Below are 17,350 nucleotides of genomic sequence, written 5' to 3'. Positions count from 1 at the left end.
CACTGTAAGAGCGCATCCTGTTTAGTCTTATTAATAAGGTAACTTACTTAGGCCTGTATTTAAATTCTTATATAGACTACTGTATCAATCAATAGTTTATTTGTTCATATCATCACACAGTATACGAGTCATTCATGATGTGAAATGCAATCAACCGTTTTTAAATAAAATAAAAAAGCAACCATTGAATGATTAGCTTAAACAATGAATAGGCCAAAACGTTTCAACAGACTCTGGTACACTTATAATTTATTTTGTGTTGTTTACATTGTTCCAAACGGTCAGAAAAATGACATTGTAATCTAACAGCACCTGTTTAGTACACAGGGCACCTTGGTCCCCTTTCATCACAGCGGTCGATGAAAGGGGACCAAGACGCAGCGTGTAGAGTGCTCATTCTTACTTTATTTCACGAGAACACTTAAACAAAATAACAGAACGACAGCCAACAGTTCCGTAAGGTACTCAGACAAAACGGAAAACAACTACCCACATCCCCAAAGGAAAAACAGGCTGCCTCAGTATGGCTTCCAATCAGAGACAACGAAAGACACCTGCCTCTGATTGGAAACCATACCCGGCCGAACATGAAAACCAACACATAGAAAATGATAACTAGAACAAACCCACATAGAAACAGAAAACCCAAAATACCTACAAAACAAACCCCCCTGCCACGCCCTGACCACTCTACTATGGCAAATGACCTCTTACCATCGTCAGGACGTGACAATACAGTGCTGGCTTCATACCTTCTTTTTCTTGATCTCCTGTATTTCCCCACAACTAGTTACATTTATTCCACACCTCTGACATCCCCTTTACCTCCTGCGCAACCAGTAAACATTACCCCTTTTCGAGTTTACTTGTTCGTCCTCTGCATCCATTTTGCTGTCACATGTGTTACGGTGTTCAGAGTTTGTTATAACCAATTTATTCATGTGATTATGATATGCTATAGGTCAGGCCTTATTGTCACGTAAAGAGAGCAAGGGAATAGAGAATGTTTTTCCTAAACAAATTAAGGGTTTCGGTAACAACTTTTCAATCAGAAATGGCTGTAATTATGTTGCAGTTTCAGCAACACAGACAGCGCGATACACACTGCTGATGTTCTGTTCTGTGGTGGTCGCTGCAGCAGGGAGGAGAGACAACAGATGCTAGGCACACAGTCAATCGCTGTCTTTTTTTTAACACAGCGCAGCAAGTCTAAGCCAGGTCCGGCTCAATCAAGTTTGCTTAAAGCATCAGACAAGTGCAGTGCATATCGTTGATTTGATTATAACACATAGCATGTATCTATATATGGAAATATACACATAAAAAATACGACCAATCGATTGGTCGAAAGAGCAGACGACTCTTTGTTCGACCAATATTTATTTTAGTCCGGGACAGCCCTAGTGTTATTCAATGCTATCTCAGCTTTGTGATATTAATAGATTTTTAAAACACCAACAGAATAGCAGGACTAGTCGAATAGCAAGAAGGGCCATGGTCTTGCTCTTTGCGAAACAGAGAAGCGTGGAGAAGAGACAGCTGCTCTACCTGAGGCGCAACTGTCCTAATGATGCTACTGTATGGAACCCTTATATAACAAACAGTTTGGAATTTCATTTGGAATGTTGATAAGCCATATTTCAGGTCATGTGGTGCTTTTTGAGCATTTGATAAATTGTTATGCCCGTTTTTATGCCAGCACTGTAAAAATGTCATAGTGTTCAGAAGGTTAGCTTCGGTCTCTGAAATGACTATAATTTACAGTATAACAATTGTGTTGTGTTTTGGTTACAAAGTTCAGTCTGTGATGCTATTGTAAATCCTTAACAATCCTCTCTCTCTCTTTCTCTCTCTCTCATTCTGTGTTTACAGGCTTTGGATCAGGACAGGACTGCGCTGCAGAAGGTGAAGAAATCAGTCAAGGCCATCTACAGCTCAGGCCAAGGTGAGAGAAAGCTCTCTGTCAGTTTTCTAGGCTCATTAACCAGAGGGTTGCGCTTGTGGAAGACATTGAAAAAGGATGATCTCTATATAGACTGGTCTGGGTGAGTAATTATACCCTCTTATGAAACTAAATATTTCAGAGTTTGAACCTTCTCTCCACATAGTCAGTTTTAGTTTGTTAGTGCCTTGAAGAGGGGGTTTCTGGACCCTTTCTGACCTGGCCCTGCTCAGGTATCCTGTCTGATTTTGGATACAGTTCAATCCCATATACAGCCCTGCAAATAGTCTGAGTAGCCATTTGACAAGATGTTCAGGAGTCTTATGGCTTGGGGGTAAAAGCTGTTTAGAAGCCTCTTGGACCTAGACTTGGCGCTCCAGTACCGCTTGCCGTGCGGTAGCAGGGAGAGCAGTCTATGACTAGGGTGGCTGGACTCTTTGACAATTTTTAGGGCCTTGCTCTGACACCGCCTGGTATAGAGCTCCTGGATGGCAGGAAGCTTGGCCCCAGTGATGTACTGGGCCGTTCGCACTACCCTCTGTAGTGCCTTGCGGTCGGAGGCCGAGCAGTTGCCATACCAGGCAGTGATGCAACCAGTCAGGATGCTCTCGATGGTGCAGCTGTAGAACCTTTTGAGGATCTGAGGACCCATGCCAAATCTTTTCAGTCTCCTGAGGTGGAATAGGTTTTGTCGTGCCCTCTTCACGACTGTCTTGGTGTGCTTGGACCATGTTAGTTTGTTGGTGATGTGGACACCAAGGAACTTGAAGCTCTCAACCTGCTCCACTGCAGCCACGTCGATGAGAATGAGGGCGTGCTCGGTCCTCTTTTTCTTGTAGTCCACAATCATCTCCTTTGTCTTGATCACATTGAGGGAGAGGTTGTTGTCCTGGCACCACATGGCCAGGTCTCTGACCTCCTCCCTATAGGCTGTCTCATTGTTGTTGGTGATCAGGTCTACCACTGTTGTGTCATTGGCAAATTTAATGATGGTGTTGGAGTTGTGCCTGGCCGTGCAGTCATGAGTGAACAGGGAGTACAGGAGGGACTGTGCATGCACCCCTGAGGGGCCCCTGTGTTGAGGATCAGCGTGGCGGATGTGTTGTTACTTACCCTTACCACCTGGGGGCGGCTCGTCAGAAAGTCCAGGATCCAGTTGCAGAGGGAGGTGTTTAGTCCCAGGGTCCTTAGCCTTTTGATGAGCTTTGAGGGCACTATGGTGTTGAATGCTGAGCTGTAGTCAATGAATAGCATTCTCACATAGGTGTTCCTTTTGTCCAGGTGTGAAAGGGCGGTGTGGAGTGCAATAGAGATTGCATCATCTGTGTATCTGTTGGGGCGGTATGCAAATTGGAGTTGGTCTAGGGTTTCTGGGATGATGGTGTTGATGTGAGCCATGCCCAGCCTTTCAAAGCACTTCATGGCTACAGACGTGAGTGCTATGGGTCAGTAGTCATTTAGGCAGGTTACCATAGTGTTCTTGGGCTCAGGGACTATGGTGGTCTGCTTAAAACATGTTGGTATTACTGACTCAGACAGCGAGAGGTTGAAAATGTCAGTGAAGGCACTTGCCAGATGGTCAGCGCATGCCCGGAGTACACGTCCTGGTAATCTGTCTGGCCCTGCAGCCTTGTGAATGTTGACCTGTTTAAAGGTCTTACTCACATCGGCTGCGGAGAGCGTGATCACACAGTCTTCCGGAACAGCTGGTGCTCTCATGCATGTTTAAATGCTATTTGCCTCGTAGCGAGCATAGAAGTAGTTTAGCTCGTCTGGTAGACCCGTGTCACTGGGCAGCTCTCGGCTGTGTAGTACGTCAGAGCCGGTGTAGTTCAATTTGATCTTAGTCCTGTATTGACACTTTGCTGTTTGAAGGTTCGTCGGAGGGCATAGCGGCAGCTCCTTGAAAGCGGCAGCTCTAGCCTTTAGCTCAGTGTGGATGCTGCCTGTAATCCATAGCTTCTGGTTTGGGTATGTACGTATGGTCACTGTGGGGACGACGTCATCGATGCACTGATGTGGTGTACTCCTCAATGCCATCGGAGGAATCCCGGAACATATTCCAGTCTGTGCTAGCAAAACAGTTCAGTAGCTTAGCATCTGCTTCCTCTGACCACTTTTTTATTGATCTAGTCACTGGTGCTTCCTGCTTTAATTTTTGCTTGTAAGCAGGAATCAGGAGGATAGAATTATGGTCCGATTTGCCAAATGGAGGGCGAGGGAGAGCTTTGTATGCGTCTCTGTGTGTGGAGTATAGGTGGTCCAGAGTTATTTTTCCTCTGGTTGCACATTAACATGCTGATAGAAAGTTGTGACAGATCCTGGTTTAGCTGTACTATAACAATGAATGCGAGTCTACCCCCATTGCATCATGCACCAATCATTTTTCCTAATGAAATGGCAGTCTACCAATGCCCCTCTTCAACCCATTCACCCACACCCAGTTAGCAAGATCTACCCCTTCATATTGAACTTTACAGAATGACAATCTGATTTAAGTTGTAAAAGTGATTAGAAACCACACTAAGCTGTTGCATTTGTAACCAGATGGCAAATGGCAAATGGCAAATGTCAACCTTTCAATGCTTGATCACAATTACCTGTCCCTGGCTGTGTCCTAAATGGCACCCTATTCCCTATGCACTACTTTGACCAGAGTCCTATGGACCCCTTTATATACTGCACTACTGAAGTAGTGCTTTATATAAGGAATAGGGTGCATTTTGGGATGCAAAACCTAGCAACACTACCCTTGTTATCAGTATTTCAAATTCAAACTAATGTTAACCTTGATTGTCTCCCTCTGTCTCCCTCTCCCAGACCATGTCCAGAATGAGGAGAACTATGCCCAGGCTCTGGATAAGTTTGGCAGCAATTTCATCAGCAGAGACAACCCTGACCTGGGAACAGCCTTCGTCAAGTTCTCCACCCTGACCAAGGAGCTGTCGACCCTGCTCAAGAACCTGGTGAGACACACAGGACTTTTTTACAGTTCAGTTACTCATGGCTGATAATGCCCAGAATGTCCACCATTTAATTGACAAAGAGGTGACAGTGCCAACACCTTCACATGAGGGTTTCCCATCTTGGGATGGACTTGACTTGGGTACAGATGTCCTATCTTAATTTTATCACACTGTTGTCTCAGATAATTTTCGTGCGCAGCAGGATTGTAGTGTAATCAACGTTTAAAAAGGCTTCTGAAATTTGTAATTTCCACTTTAAAATGTCAGATTTATCTTAACAAAAAATGTGTCAACCACTTGAAAATGTACATTAATTATAATCAACATAATAATTCACATTTCCTGTTGCTGCAGGATTATTTTCCTGCTGTGAGAAGCTGATCAAATTACAAATGCACACCTGTGTGTGTGTAGGTTTGTGTGTGTCTGTGCTTGTGTGTTTGTGTACACATGATAGTGTTATACGTTATACAGAAACATTTACTAGATCATGAAAAATGGTTTGATACAAGAATTTGTGTTACTTTCAGTACTACTGTAAAATGTGTCTCACATCTGATATGGATTGAGAGGACCGAGTCTGTCTAGTATTTTGTCTGAATCTTTTCAAGAGGGCAATAAGTAGTAAGCTAGCCAGGCTACACTGACAAAGCGGAAGCCACTCTTTAGAAGCAAGCGAGAGAGAGAAAATGCAGACAGCATGGCTTTTTCAAACCAAAACATCATACCTCCACACCCGCAGCTTGTTGACAAAACTGGCTCCAGAAGCAAACTTTGGAATACTTTGCTTACAGAGCAGATGATGAGGGCCAGCCCACTGAAACAACTATGCAAAAGGTGTTACAAAGCAGTGCAGTGCAAAGGAGATTTACTTCCAAAAGGACATAAAAAAACGATTTTACACATGACATTTGCATTGTAGCCACACTCTTAAAGGGAGTGCTCCTAATCTCAGCTTGTTACCTGTATCAAAGACACCTGGGAGCCAGAAATCTTTGTGATTGAGAGGGGGTCAAATACTTATTTCCCTCATTAAAATGCAAATGAATTTATAACATTTTTTACATGCGTTTTTCTGGATTTTTTTACATAATTTGAGTCAATTGGAGGTGTACCTGTGGATGTATTTCAAGGCCTACCTTCAAACTCAGTGCCTCTTTGCTTGACATCAAAATAAATCAGCCAAGACCTCAGAAAAAAAATGTAGACCTCCACAAGTCTGGTTCATCCTTGGGAGCAATTTCCAAACTCCTGAAGGTACCACGTTCATCTGTACAAACAATAGTATGCAAGTATAAACACCATGGGACCACGCAGCCGTCACACTGCTAAGGAAGGAGACGCCTTTTGTCTCCTAGAGATTAACTTACTTTGGTGCAAAAAGTGCAAATCAATCCCAGAACAACAGCAAAGGACCTTGTGAAGATGCTGGAGGAAACAGGTACAAAAGTATCGGTATCCACAGTAAAACGAGTCCTATATCGACTTAACCTGAAAGGCCGCTCAGCAAGGAAGAAGCCGCTGCTCCAAAACGGCCATAAAAAAGCCAGACTACGGTTTGCAACTGCACATGGGGACAAAGATCGTACCTTTTTGAGAAATGTCCTCTGGTCTGATGAAACAAAAATAGAACTGTTTGGCCATAATGACCATCATTATGTTTGGAGTAAAAAGGGGGAGGCTTGCAAGCCGAAGAACACCATCCCAACCGTGAAGCACGAGGGTGGTAGCATCATGTTGTGGGCGTGCTTTGCTGCAGAAGGGACTGGTGCACTTCACAAAATGGATGGCATCATGAGGGAGGAACATTATGTGCATATATTGAAGCAACATCTCAACACATCAGTCAGGAAGTTAAAGCTTGGTCGCAAATGGGACTTCCAAATGCACAATGAGCCCAAGCATACTTCCAAAGTTGTGGCAAAATGGTTTAAGGACAACAAAGTCAAGGTATTGGAGTGGCCATCACAAAGCCCTGACCTCAAGCCTATAGTACATTTGTGGGCAGAACTGAAAAAGTGTGTGTGAGCAAGGAGGCCTACAAACCTGACTCAGTTACACCAGCTCTGTCAGGAGGAATGTGCCAAAATTCACCCAACTTATTGTGGGAAGCTTGTGGAACGCTACCCGAAACGTTTGACCCAAGTTAAACAATTTATAGGCAATGCTACCAAATACTAATTGAGTGTATGTAAACTTCTGACCCATTGGGAATGTGATGAAAGAAATAAAAGCTGAAATAAATCATTCTCTCTACTATTATTCTGACATTTCACATTTTTAAAATAAAGTGGTGATCCTAACTGACCTAAGACAGGGAATTTTTACTCTGATTAAATGTCAGGAATTGTGAAAAACTGAGTTTAAATGTATTTGCCTAAGGTGTATGTAAACTTCCGACTTCAACTGTATGTCTTCATTAGAGGTGGCTGCAATAGTTTCGAATTCCACTGAATATTCCAAGCTATTATCAAGCAATTTTTTGTTGTTGTTGAAATAGACCACCCTGACAAAACCGGCCTCACAATCATCTCAATATAGGTGACTGCTGCTTCATCTTTCTCTTACGTTCTTTTTTCACTAGTCTGCTCTCATCTCTCTGCCGTAGATTTCCCAATATTTCTTTTGAAAAATGTGTCCTGTTGGAATCCTGTGTGTGTGAGTGATTGTTGTTGGAAGAAGAGGCCATCCCTTCAATTGATTGGACATGATTGAAAAGGCACACAACTGTCTATATAAGGTCCCACAGTTGACAGTGCATGTCAGAGTAAAAACCAAGCCATGAGGTCGAAGGAATTGTCCGTAGAGCTCCGAGACAGGATTGTGCTGAGGCTCAGATCTGGGAAAGGGTATCAAAAAATGTCTGCAGCATTGAAGGTCCCCAAGAACACAGTGGCCTCCATCATTCTTTTTTCTTCTTCAAATCAAATTAAATCAAATTTTATTTGTCACATACACATGGTTAGCAGATGTTAATGTGAGTGTAGCAAAATGCTTGTGCTTCTAGTTCCGACAATGCAGTAATATCCAACGAGTAATCTAACCTAACAATTTCACATCAATTACCTTATACACACAAGTGTAAAGGAATGAATAAGAATATGTACATAAAAAAATATATGAATGAGTGATGGTATAGAACAGCATAGGCAAGATGCAGTGGATGGTATAGAGTACAGTATATACATATGAGATGAGTTCTTAAGGATATGTAAACATATAAAAGTGGCATTGTTTAAAGTGGCTAGTGATACATTACATCAAGATGGCAAGATGCAGTAGATGGTATAGAGTACAGTATATACATATGAGTTGAGTAATGTAGGGTATGTAAACATTATATGAAGTGGCATTGTTTAAAGTGGCTAGTGATACATTTATTACATAAATTTTTCCATTATTAAAGTGGCTGGAGTTGAGACAGTATGTTGGCAGCAGCCACTCAATGTTAGTGATGGCTGTTTAACAGTCTGATGGCCTTGAGATAGAAGCTGTTTTTCAGTCTCTCGGTCCCTGCTTTGATGCACCTGTACTGACCTCGCCTTCTGGATGATAGCGGGGTGAACAGGCAGTGGCTCGGGTGGTTGTTGTCCTTGATGATCTTTTTGGCCTTCCTGTGACATCGGGTGGTGTAGGTGTCCTGGAGGGCAAGTAGTTTGCCCCCGGTGATGCGTTGTGCAGACCTCACTACCCTCTGGAGAGCCTTGTGGTTGCCGTACCAGGCGGTGATACAGCCCGACAGGATGCTCTCGATTGTGCATCTGTAAAAGTTTGTGAGTGTTTTTGGTGACAAGACGAATTTCTTCAGCCTTCTGAGGTTGAAGAGGCGCTGCGCCTTCTTCACCACGCTGTCTGTGTGGTTAGACCATTTCAGTTTGTCCGTGATGTGTACACCGAGGAACTTGAAACTTTCTACCCTCTCCACTACTGTCCCATCGATGTGGATAGGGGGGTGCTCCCTCTGCTGTTTCCTGAAGTCCACGACCATCTCCTTTGTTTTGTTGACGTTGAGTGTGAGGTTATTTTCCTGACACCACACTCCGAGGGCCCTCACCTCCTCCCTGTAGGCCGTCTCGTCGTTGTTGGTAATCAAGCCAACCACTGTAGTGTCGTCTGCAAACTTGATGATTGAGTTGGAGGCGTGCATGGCCACGCAGTCGTGGGTGAACAGGGAGTACAGGAGAGGGCTGAGAACACACCCTTGTGGGGCCCCAGTTTTGAGGATCAGCGTGGTGGAGATGTTGTTACCTACCCTCACCACCTGGGGGCTGCCCGTCAGGAAGTCCAGGACCCAGTTGCTCAGGGCGGGGTCGAGACCCAGGGTCTTGAGCATAATGACGAGTTTGGAGGGTACTATGGTGTTAAATGCTGAGCTGTAGTCGATGAACAGCATTCTCACATAGGTATTCCCATTGTCCAGATGGGTTAGGGCAGTGTGCAGTGTGATTGCGATTGCGTCGTCTGTGGACCTATTGGGGCAGTAAGCAAATTGGAGTGGGTCTAGGGTGTCAGGTAGGGTGGAGGTGATATGGTGACTAGTCTTGACTAGTCTCTCAAAGCACTTCATGATGACAGAAGTGAGTGCTACGGGGCGGTAGTCATTTAGCTCAGTTACCTTAGCTTTCTTGGGAACAGGAACAATGGTGGCCCTCTTGAAGCATGTGGGGACAGCAGACTGGGATAAGGATTGATTGAATATGTCAGTAACCACACCAGCCAGCTGGTCTGCACATGTTCTGAGGATGCGGCTGGGGATGCCGTCTGGGCCTGCAGCCTTGCGAGGGTTGACACGTTTAAATGTTTTGCTCACGTCGGCTGCAGTGAAGGAGAGCCCGCAGGTTTTGGTAGCGGGCCATGTCAGTGGCACTGTATTGTCCTCATTGGCAAAGAAGTTGTTTTATTCTGTCTGGGAGCAAGACATCCTGGTCCGCGACGGGGCTGGTTTTCCTTTAATAGTCCGTGATTGACTGTAGACCCTGCCACATACCTCTCGTGTCTGAGCCGTTGAATTGCAACTCTACTTTATCTCTATACTGACGCTTAGCTTGTTTGATTGCCTTGCGGAGGGAATAGCTACACTGTTTGTATTCGGTCATGTTTCCGGTCACCTTGCCCTTCTTAAATGGAAGAAGTTTGGAAACACCAAGAATCTTCCTAGAGCTGGTCGCCCGGCCAAACTGAGCAATTGGGGGAGAAGAGCCTTGGTCAGGGAGGTGAGATTTCCTCTGTGGAGATGGGAGAACCTTCCAGAAGGACAACCATCTCTGCAGCACTCCACCAGTCAGGCCTTCATGGTAAAGTGGCCAGACGGAAGCCACTCCTCAGTAAAAGGCACATGACAGCCCGCTTGGAGTTTGCCAAAAGTCACCTAAAGACTCTTAGACCATGAGAAACAAGATTCTCTGGTCTGATGAAACCAAGATTGAACTCTTTGGCCTGAATGCGGAAGGGACTGGGAGACTAGTCAGGATCGAGGGAAAGATGAACGGAGCAAAGTACAGAGAGATCCTTGATGAAAACCTGCTTCAGAGCGTTCAGGACCTCAGACTGGGGCGAAGGTTCACCTTCCAACAGGACAATGACCCTAAGCACACAGCCAAGACAATGAGTGGCTTCGGGACAAGTATCTAAATGTCCTTGAGTGGCCCAGCCAGAGCCCGGACTTGAATCCGGTCGAACATCTCTGGAGAAACCTGGAAATATCTGTGCAGCAATGCTCCCCATCCAACCTGACAGAGCTTGAGAGGATCTGCAGAGAAGAATGGGAGAAACTCCCCAAATACAGGTGTGCCAAGCTTGTTGCATCAAATCGCAAAGACTCGATTCTGTAATCGCTGCCAAAGGTGCTTCAACAAAGTACTGAGTAAAGAGTCTGAATAATTATGTAAATGTTTAAAAACCTGTTTTTGCTTTGTCATTATGGGGTATTGTGTATAGATTGATGAGGGGAAAAAAGTATTTAATCAATTTTAGAATAAGACCTTAATGTTACAAAATGTTCAAAAAGTAAAGGGGTCTGAATACTTTACAAATGCACTGTAGTTGTCATTTGAGTGTTTATTGAATATATCCTTTTGATAAGTGCTCCCCAAGGGCTGGTGTCAGTGTGTACTACTATTGGTAAAAGTATTGATACATCACCATTGGTTATTGACGTTGCTATTATTCTGGCGGACATTTTGCTCTCTCTCTCTCTCTCTTTTTCTCGCTCTCTCTCTCTCTCTCTTTCCCTTGCTCTCTCTCTCTTTCTCTCTCTCTCTCTCTCTCTCTCTCTCTCTATGTATGGAGTAAACTCTCTATATGCTGACACTAGTTTGTGGTATTTACCACCCATAAATAAGGGGCCTCTCTCTGGAGAGCAGAGTGAGAGGAAGGAGACCACCCTGTTGGTCTGCTAGAGTAGTGAGTAGTGGGGTTGAGGCCAGTCTTAGTAGTATCCATCCACTCCAAAAAGTGAGACATCCCAAATGGCACCCAATTCTCTTTATAGTGCACTACTTTTGACCAGGGCCCATAGAACCCCCATAGAGCTCTGGTCAAAAGTAGTGCACTATATAGGACATAGGGTGTCATTTGGGATGCAGACAGACAGACCATGGCCAGCTCTAATAGTAGAGCAGCAGCCAATAAGTAGGTGATTGATTTAGACATTGGGTCTTTGCAACGGAGGCACTTAAGCAACACATTAGTGGCCATTAAGTGTTGTTTGTTTCCCGGACCGGATGGGACTTGGCACTGACCATCACAGGCCCAAATGGAATAAATGCTCAGGAATATTGACTTGCATTGATCAATGTGGTTACAGCGCTGTAAGCAAATGGTAGTCAAATTGCTTTTGCTGATTCCTAAATAGCTTAGCACACTTTAAGAGTCTAAAATGTTTTTGCTGGTTCCTAAATAGCCAAGATTTAGTTCACCCCTAAACTGAAGATAATACTGTCAAGGTTTCTTCGGGCCATCACAAGTATTTGTTGATGTACTCCAGATGAAAGCTGAAAGAGTAGCCATCCTGGCTCTTGCCCTGGTGACCGAGTTACTGAACAACTCTCTCTCTCCCGCTCTCTCTCTTTCTCTTTCTCATCCTAACCCTTTTCTCTCTCTCTATCTCTCTCGCTCTCTATCTCTTCAGCTCCAGAGCATGAGCCATAATGTGATCTTCACCCTGGACTCGCTGTTGAAGGGGGACCTGAAAGGCGTGAAAGGGGTAAGATTTACAATAAAGACCCTCCTTTCCTTGCTCTCTCCCTCACTCCCGCTCGCTTTCTCTGCCTTACCTCCTAGGGGAGGACCTAGCACTGGAGCCCACTCAGAGTCCACTTAGCAGATCTGTCGATTCATGTGTGCGTGTATGTTAGTGACGGCTGTTCCTGCATCATAGCTTGTTCTTCTTCATCTTCTTTTTAAATAGTGAGCCAATTTGGTTTCAGCACTTTTTTATTTCCATGACTGATCATGACTCTCTCTTGTCACGGACATACACTGAGTATATAAAACATTAAGAACACCTGCACTTTCCATGACATAGACTGACCAGGTGAATCCAGGTGAAAGCTATGGTCCCTTACTGATGTCACTTGTTAAATCCACTTCAATCAGTGTTGATGAAGGGGAGGAGACAGGTTAAAGAAGGATTTCTAAGCCTTGAGGCAATTGAGACATGGATTGTTCAGAGGCTCAAACAAAATATTTAAGTGTCTTTGAACTGGATATGTTAGTAGGTGCCAGGTGCACCGGTTTGTGTCAAGAACTGCAACGCTGCTGAAGAACTGCAACGCTGCTGGGTTTTTCACACTCAACAGTTTTCCGTGGACATCCAGCCAATTTGACACAACTGTTGGAAGCATTGGAGTCAACATGGGCCAGCATCCCTGTGGAACATTTTCAACATCTTGAGTCCATGCCCGACAAATTGAGGCTGTTGTGAGGTCAACTCAATATTAAGAAGGTGTTCCTAATGTTTAGTACACTCAATGTATATGGTGAGATATATGTTTGGAACATGGAATCGCAGTAAAATCACAGCATTGAATCGCACCACATATCGAATTGTGTTAATCACAATACATACCGTATCGGCATCTAAGTATCATGATAATAACTCATCATGAGGTCCCTGGCAATTCCCAGCAATAGTGTGGTGCGTGTGCCCGTGCGTGTATGTGTGTGTGAGAGTGTGCTTGCATTTGAGAGAGTGAAAGAGAGAGGTGGAGAAGGGGAGGGTATGGACTAGTGGGCCTGACTGTTTAAAAGATCACACTGTAAATCTTCTCGTAAACAGTGTCCTTGTGTTGTGCCTGAAGGCGAGCGCCACTAATAAAGGGGTCATGAACCCGTGAGGTTGGAAACATGGAGTGGTAGTGGGTTTCCAGAACATAAATTGTGAGGATGAGGCCTTGGCTCCTTGGCTGCAGTGGCGGTGTCGGCCTGTGTTGGAGAGAGAGTTAACACTACGCTGTAGGATTCCAGATTGACCTCATTACTGCTGTTTACTCATACTCTGTCCTATTTCTTTCAGGACATAAAGAAGCCCTTTGACAAAGCCTGGAAGGATTATGAAGCTAAATTGTAAGTGTGTTAATAATAAATGTCTACATTAGGGATTAAAATTGGTAACCGGACTCTCCCGGGAATACTCTTCACATTTCCCGAGAAAATGTAATGACAAGACCCGGGAAATAAACAAAAAAATCCCCCAAATGTCGCACTAAAGCAATTCCACAACATACGAAACATGCACGGAAGCAGATAAGCAAAAAATAAAATAGCACATTATCCATAAAGGTTGTCGCATGGAAGCCTTTAGCCTAGCATATTTACTTCACACAAAGTCGCCATTAATTCAAAGCACACGCATAATTGACACAGACGGACTGCACATGCGACCAGAACGCAGTTAATAAACCCTATTGGAAACCCCTGCAGTATAGCCTATAAAATAACTGTGCCTATCTGAGCTGTCATTGTGAGTTTTTAGACAGCCACACATTTGATAGGCCTATGCACAATTCACTACATAGGCATCTTTGTCACAGAGAGGCATGCGGGAACATTCTATCTTCTCCTGTCCTAGAGCCTGGGTTATTTTCCTATCAAGTATCAATCCCTCTGAAACCCCAAATCCTAACTCCTGTTTTGCATGAACATTTTTAACTTTATTCTGTAATCCATAGGTTGCAATGCATTATCAAAGCATGTCTCTCGCCTATACATGTCAAAATATCGCCGCTATAACATTTTCCCCGCTTCTCTGCGCTGTAGGCCAACTTGGTTCCCGTATGAGATTATCGGTAAAGAATGTGTGATCAACAGATATTATGAGAGTAGATATGGATATTTTTTTAACAGAGTCTGTTCTTGTTAAAATACCGTTAACTATTTCCACTCTCTTCTGCCAGTTATTCAAGAGTTGATCTGCTATCTGTATAATCATCAGCTATATAGATTTTGCCAAATATAGGAGATATTCTGTCATTCGTTGAAGGAGGTTATCTAGGAAGCTTAGCAACTTTGGTCATTTAACTGCCGTTACAAAGTTTGTCTGATTCAACAACGCTATACTCGGGGTGCGTCCCGAGCGCGTTCTGTGTCGAGATAGACTACTGCCGAACTGCACTGAATTGAGGAACGTGAAAACGCTCTGAATTTATGGACGCCCTGTTTTGCAAATTCACACCGTCATTGGCGATCAAGATAGTTACTCTATCATTATTAAATATCAGTTTTATTTGTTACATTGTGGCGCAGCCAAGCCGACAAGGTGGTGCAGCACCCCTCTTATTTGGAGAGAACTCTGGAATAGTGACCATATCTTGGTTTTAATCAATTTAAATGGAGACTTCTGATTTTTGCAAAATTTCCCAGGATTCACAAGATAAATATGAATTATTACTGGTATTGAAACTTAGTGGATTTTGTGGAAAATATTGATCCCGAGTGTAGATGTACATAGCTGTGTTGGGACACCTGGGGTTTGCACTATATATGGTTATGTCTTCGTACAGTTGTTTATGGTGTCATGACAATGTCAGAACGGAGGGACTGTATATCACACAGAGCAACATCATCATTTAACTGGAATGTTCCACCCTGTGAAAACTCTACTTCTTCCGGAGAATTCCATCTGATTTAAAGAGTTGTCATGGACTTAAACACTGTCTGTTGGTCTGTCTGCCTGCCTGGTTTCTCTAACACGGTCGGTCTGTCGGTCTGTCTGTCTGTCTGTCTGTCTGTCTGTTTGATTTCAGTACAAAGATCGAGAAGGAAAAGAGGGAGCATGCCAAGCAGCATGGGATGATTCGCACGGAAATAACAGGCGCGGAGATCGCTGAGGAGATGGAGAAGGAACGCCGTCTCTTCCAACTCCAGATGTGTGAGGTAGTAGTGGACACTGGGCACAGATTAGTGGGCAATGATTAAGTACAAACTGGGCACTGACTGAGATATACAGTATGTAGTTTTCTGTAAACCAATGCTTGTGAGTGAGCTGTATCCCTCTAGAGCAGTGGTATTCAGAGTTGGGGTCGCAACCCCACTAAAATTGCAGTGGGGCCACCAAATATATATATATATATATATATATATATATATATATATATTATTAATTTGTATTTATTTTTTAAACACTATATATAGTTGAAGTCGGAAGTTTACATACACCTTAGCCAAATACATTTAAACTCAGTTTTTCACAATTCCTAACATTTAATCCAAGTAAAAATTCCCTGTCTTAAGTCAGTTAGGATCACCACTTTATTTAAAAAATGCGAAATGTCAGAATAATAGTAGAGAGAATGATTTATTTCAGCTTTTATTTCTTTCATCACATTCGGAATGGGTCAGAAGTTTACATACACTCAATTAGTATTTGGTAGCATTGCCTATAAATTGTTTAAATTGGGTCAAACATTTTGGGTAGCCTTCCACAAGCTTCCCACAATAAGTTGAGTGAATTTTGGCCCATTCCTCCTGACAGAGCTGGTGGAACTGAGTCAGGTTTGTAGGCCTCCTTGCTCGCACACGCTTTTTCAGTTCTGCCCACAAATGTACTATAGGATTGAGGTCAGGGCTTTGTGATGTCCAAATTTTTTTCTGAGGTCTTGGCTGATTTCTTTTGATTTTCCCATGATGTCAAGCAAAGAGGCACTGAGTTTGAAGGTAGGCCTTGAAATACAGTGAGGGAAAAAAGTATTTGATCCCCTGCTGATTTTGTACGTTTGTCCACTGACAAAGAAATGATCAGTCAATAATTTTAATGGTAGGTTTATTTGAACAGTGAGAGACAGAATAACAACAGAAAAATCCAGAAAAATGCATGTCAAAAATGTTATAAAATGATTTGCATTTTAATGAGGGAAATAACTATTTGACCCCTCTGCAAAACATGACTTAGTACTTGGTGGCAAACCCTTGTTGGCAATCACAGAGGTCAGACGTTTCTTGTAGTTGGCCACCAGGTTTGCACACATCTCAAGAGGGATTTGTCCCACTCCTCTTTGCGGATCTTCTCCAAGTCATTCAGGTTTCGAGGTTGACGTTTGGTAACTCGAACCTTCAGCTCCCTCCACAGATTTTCTATGGGATTAAGGTATGGAGACTGGCTAGGCCACTCCAGGACCTTAATGTGCTTCTTCTTGAGCCAGTCCTTTGTTGCCTTGGCCGGGTGTTTTGGGTCATTGTCATGCTGGAATACCCATCCACGACCCATTTTCAATGCCCTGGCTGAGGGAAGGAGGTTCTCACCCAATATTTGATGGTACATGGCCCCGTCCATCGTCCCTTTGATGCGGTGAAGTTGTCCTGTCCCCTTAGCAGAAAAACACCCCCAAAGCTTAATGTTTCCACCTCCATGTTTGACGGTGGGGATGGTGTTCTTGGGGTCATAGGCAGCATTTCTCCTCCTCCAATCACGGCGAGTTGAGTTGATGCCAAAGAGCTCCATTTTTGTCTCATCTGACCACAACACTTTCACCCAGTTGTCCTCTGAATCATTCAGATGTTCATTGGCAAACTTCAGACGGGTATGTATATGTGCTTTCTTGAGCAGGGGGACCTGCGCTGCAGGATTTCAGTCCTTCACGGCGTAGTGTGTTACCAATTGTTTTCTTGGTGACTATGGTCCCAGCTGCCTTGAGATCATTGACTAGATCCTCACGTGTAGTTCTGGGCTGATTCCTCACCGTTCTCATGATCATTGCAACTCCACGAGGTGAGATCTTGCATTGAGCCCCAGGCCGAGGGAGATTGACAGTTCTTTTGTGTTTCTTCCATTTGCGAATAATCGCACCAACTGTTGTCACCTTCTCAACAAGCTGCTTGGCGATGGTCTTGTAGCCCATTCCAGCCTTGTGTAGGTCTACAATCTTGTCCCTGACATCCTTGGAGAGCTCTTTGGTCTTGGCCATGGTGGAGAGTTTGGAATCTGATTGATTGATTGCTACTGTGG

At 43.8% G+C, this 17,350-nt stretch overlaps 1 protein-coding gene across 5 annotated transcripts in view; it reads left to right on the top strand.

Moving 5' to 3' along the window:
- The window catches only part of LOC106578677 (arf-GAP with SH3 domain, ANK repeat and PH domain-containing protein 1), a 74,796-nt gene that overhangs the window by 27,950 nt on the left and 29,496 nt on the right, over nt 1-17,350 (top strand). For all 5 annotated transcript variants that reach the window (XM_082965689.1, XM_014157767.3, XM_082965690.1 and 2 more), the window contains exons 4-8: nt 1,873-1,945; nt 4,763-4,908; nt 12,038-12,112; nt 13,424-13,473; nt 15,153-15,282. In XM_082965689.1, the coding sequence (XP_082821815.1) occupies nt 1,873-1,945; nt 4,763-4,908; nt 12,038-12,112; nt 13,424-13,473; nt 15,153-15,282 (474 nt within the window). The remainder of the gene's footprint in view (nt 1-1,872; nt 1,946-4,762; nt 4,909-12,037; nt 12,113-13,423; nt 13,474-15,152; nt 15,283-17,350) is intronic.

The sequence above is a fragment of the Salmo salar genome, chromosome 19, assembly GCF_965601325.2.
Source record: "Salmo salar chromosome 19, fSalSal1, whole genome shotgun sequence".
NCBI classification, from domain to species: Eukaryota; Metazoa; Chordata; class Actinopteri; order Salmoniformes; family Salmonidae; genus Salmo; species Salmo salar.
The sequence above is the reverse complement of the archived record's forward strand: the minus strand, read 5'-3'. Positions and strand labels throughout refer to the sequence as shown.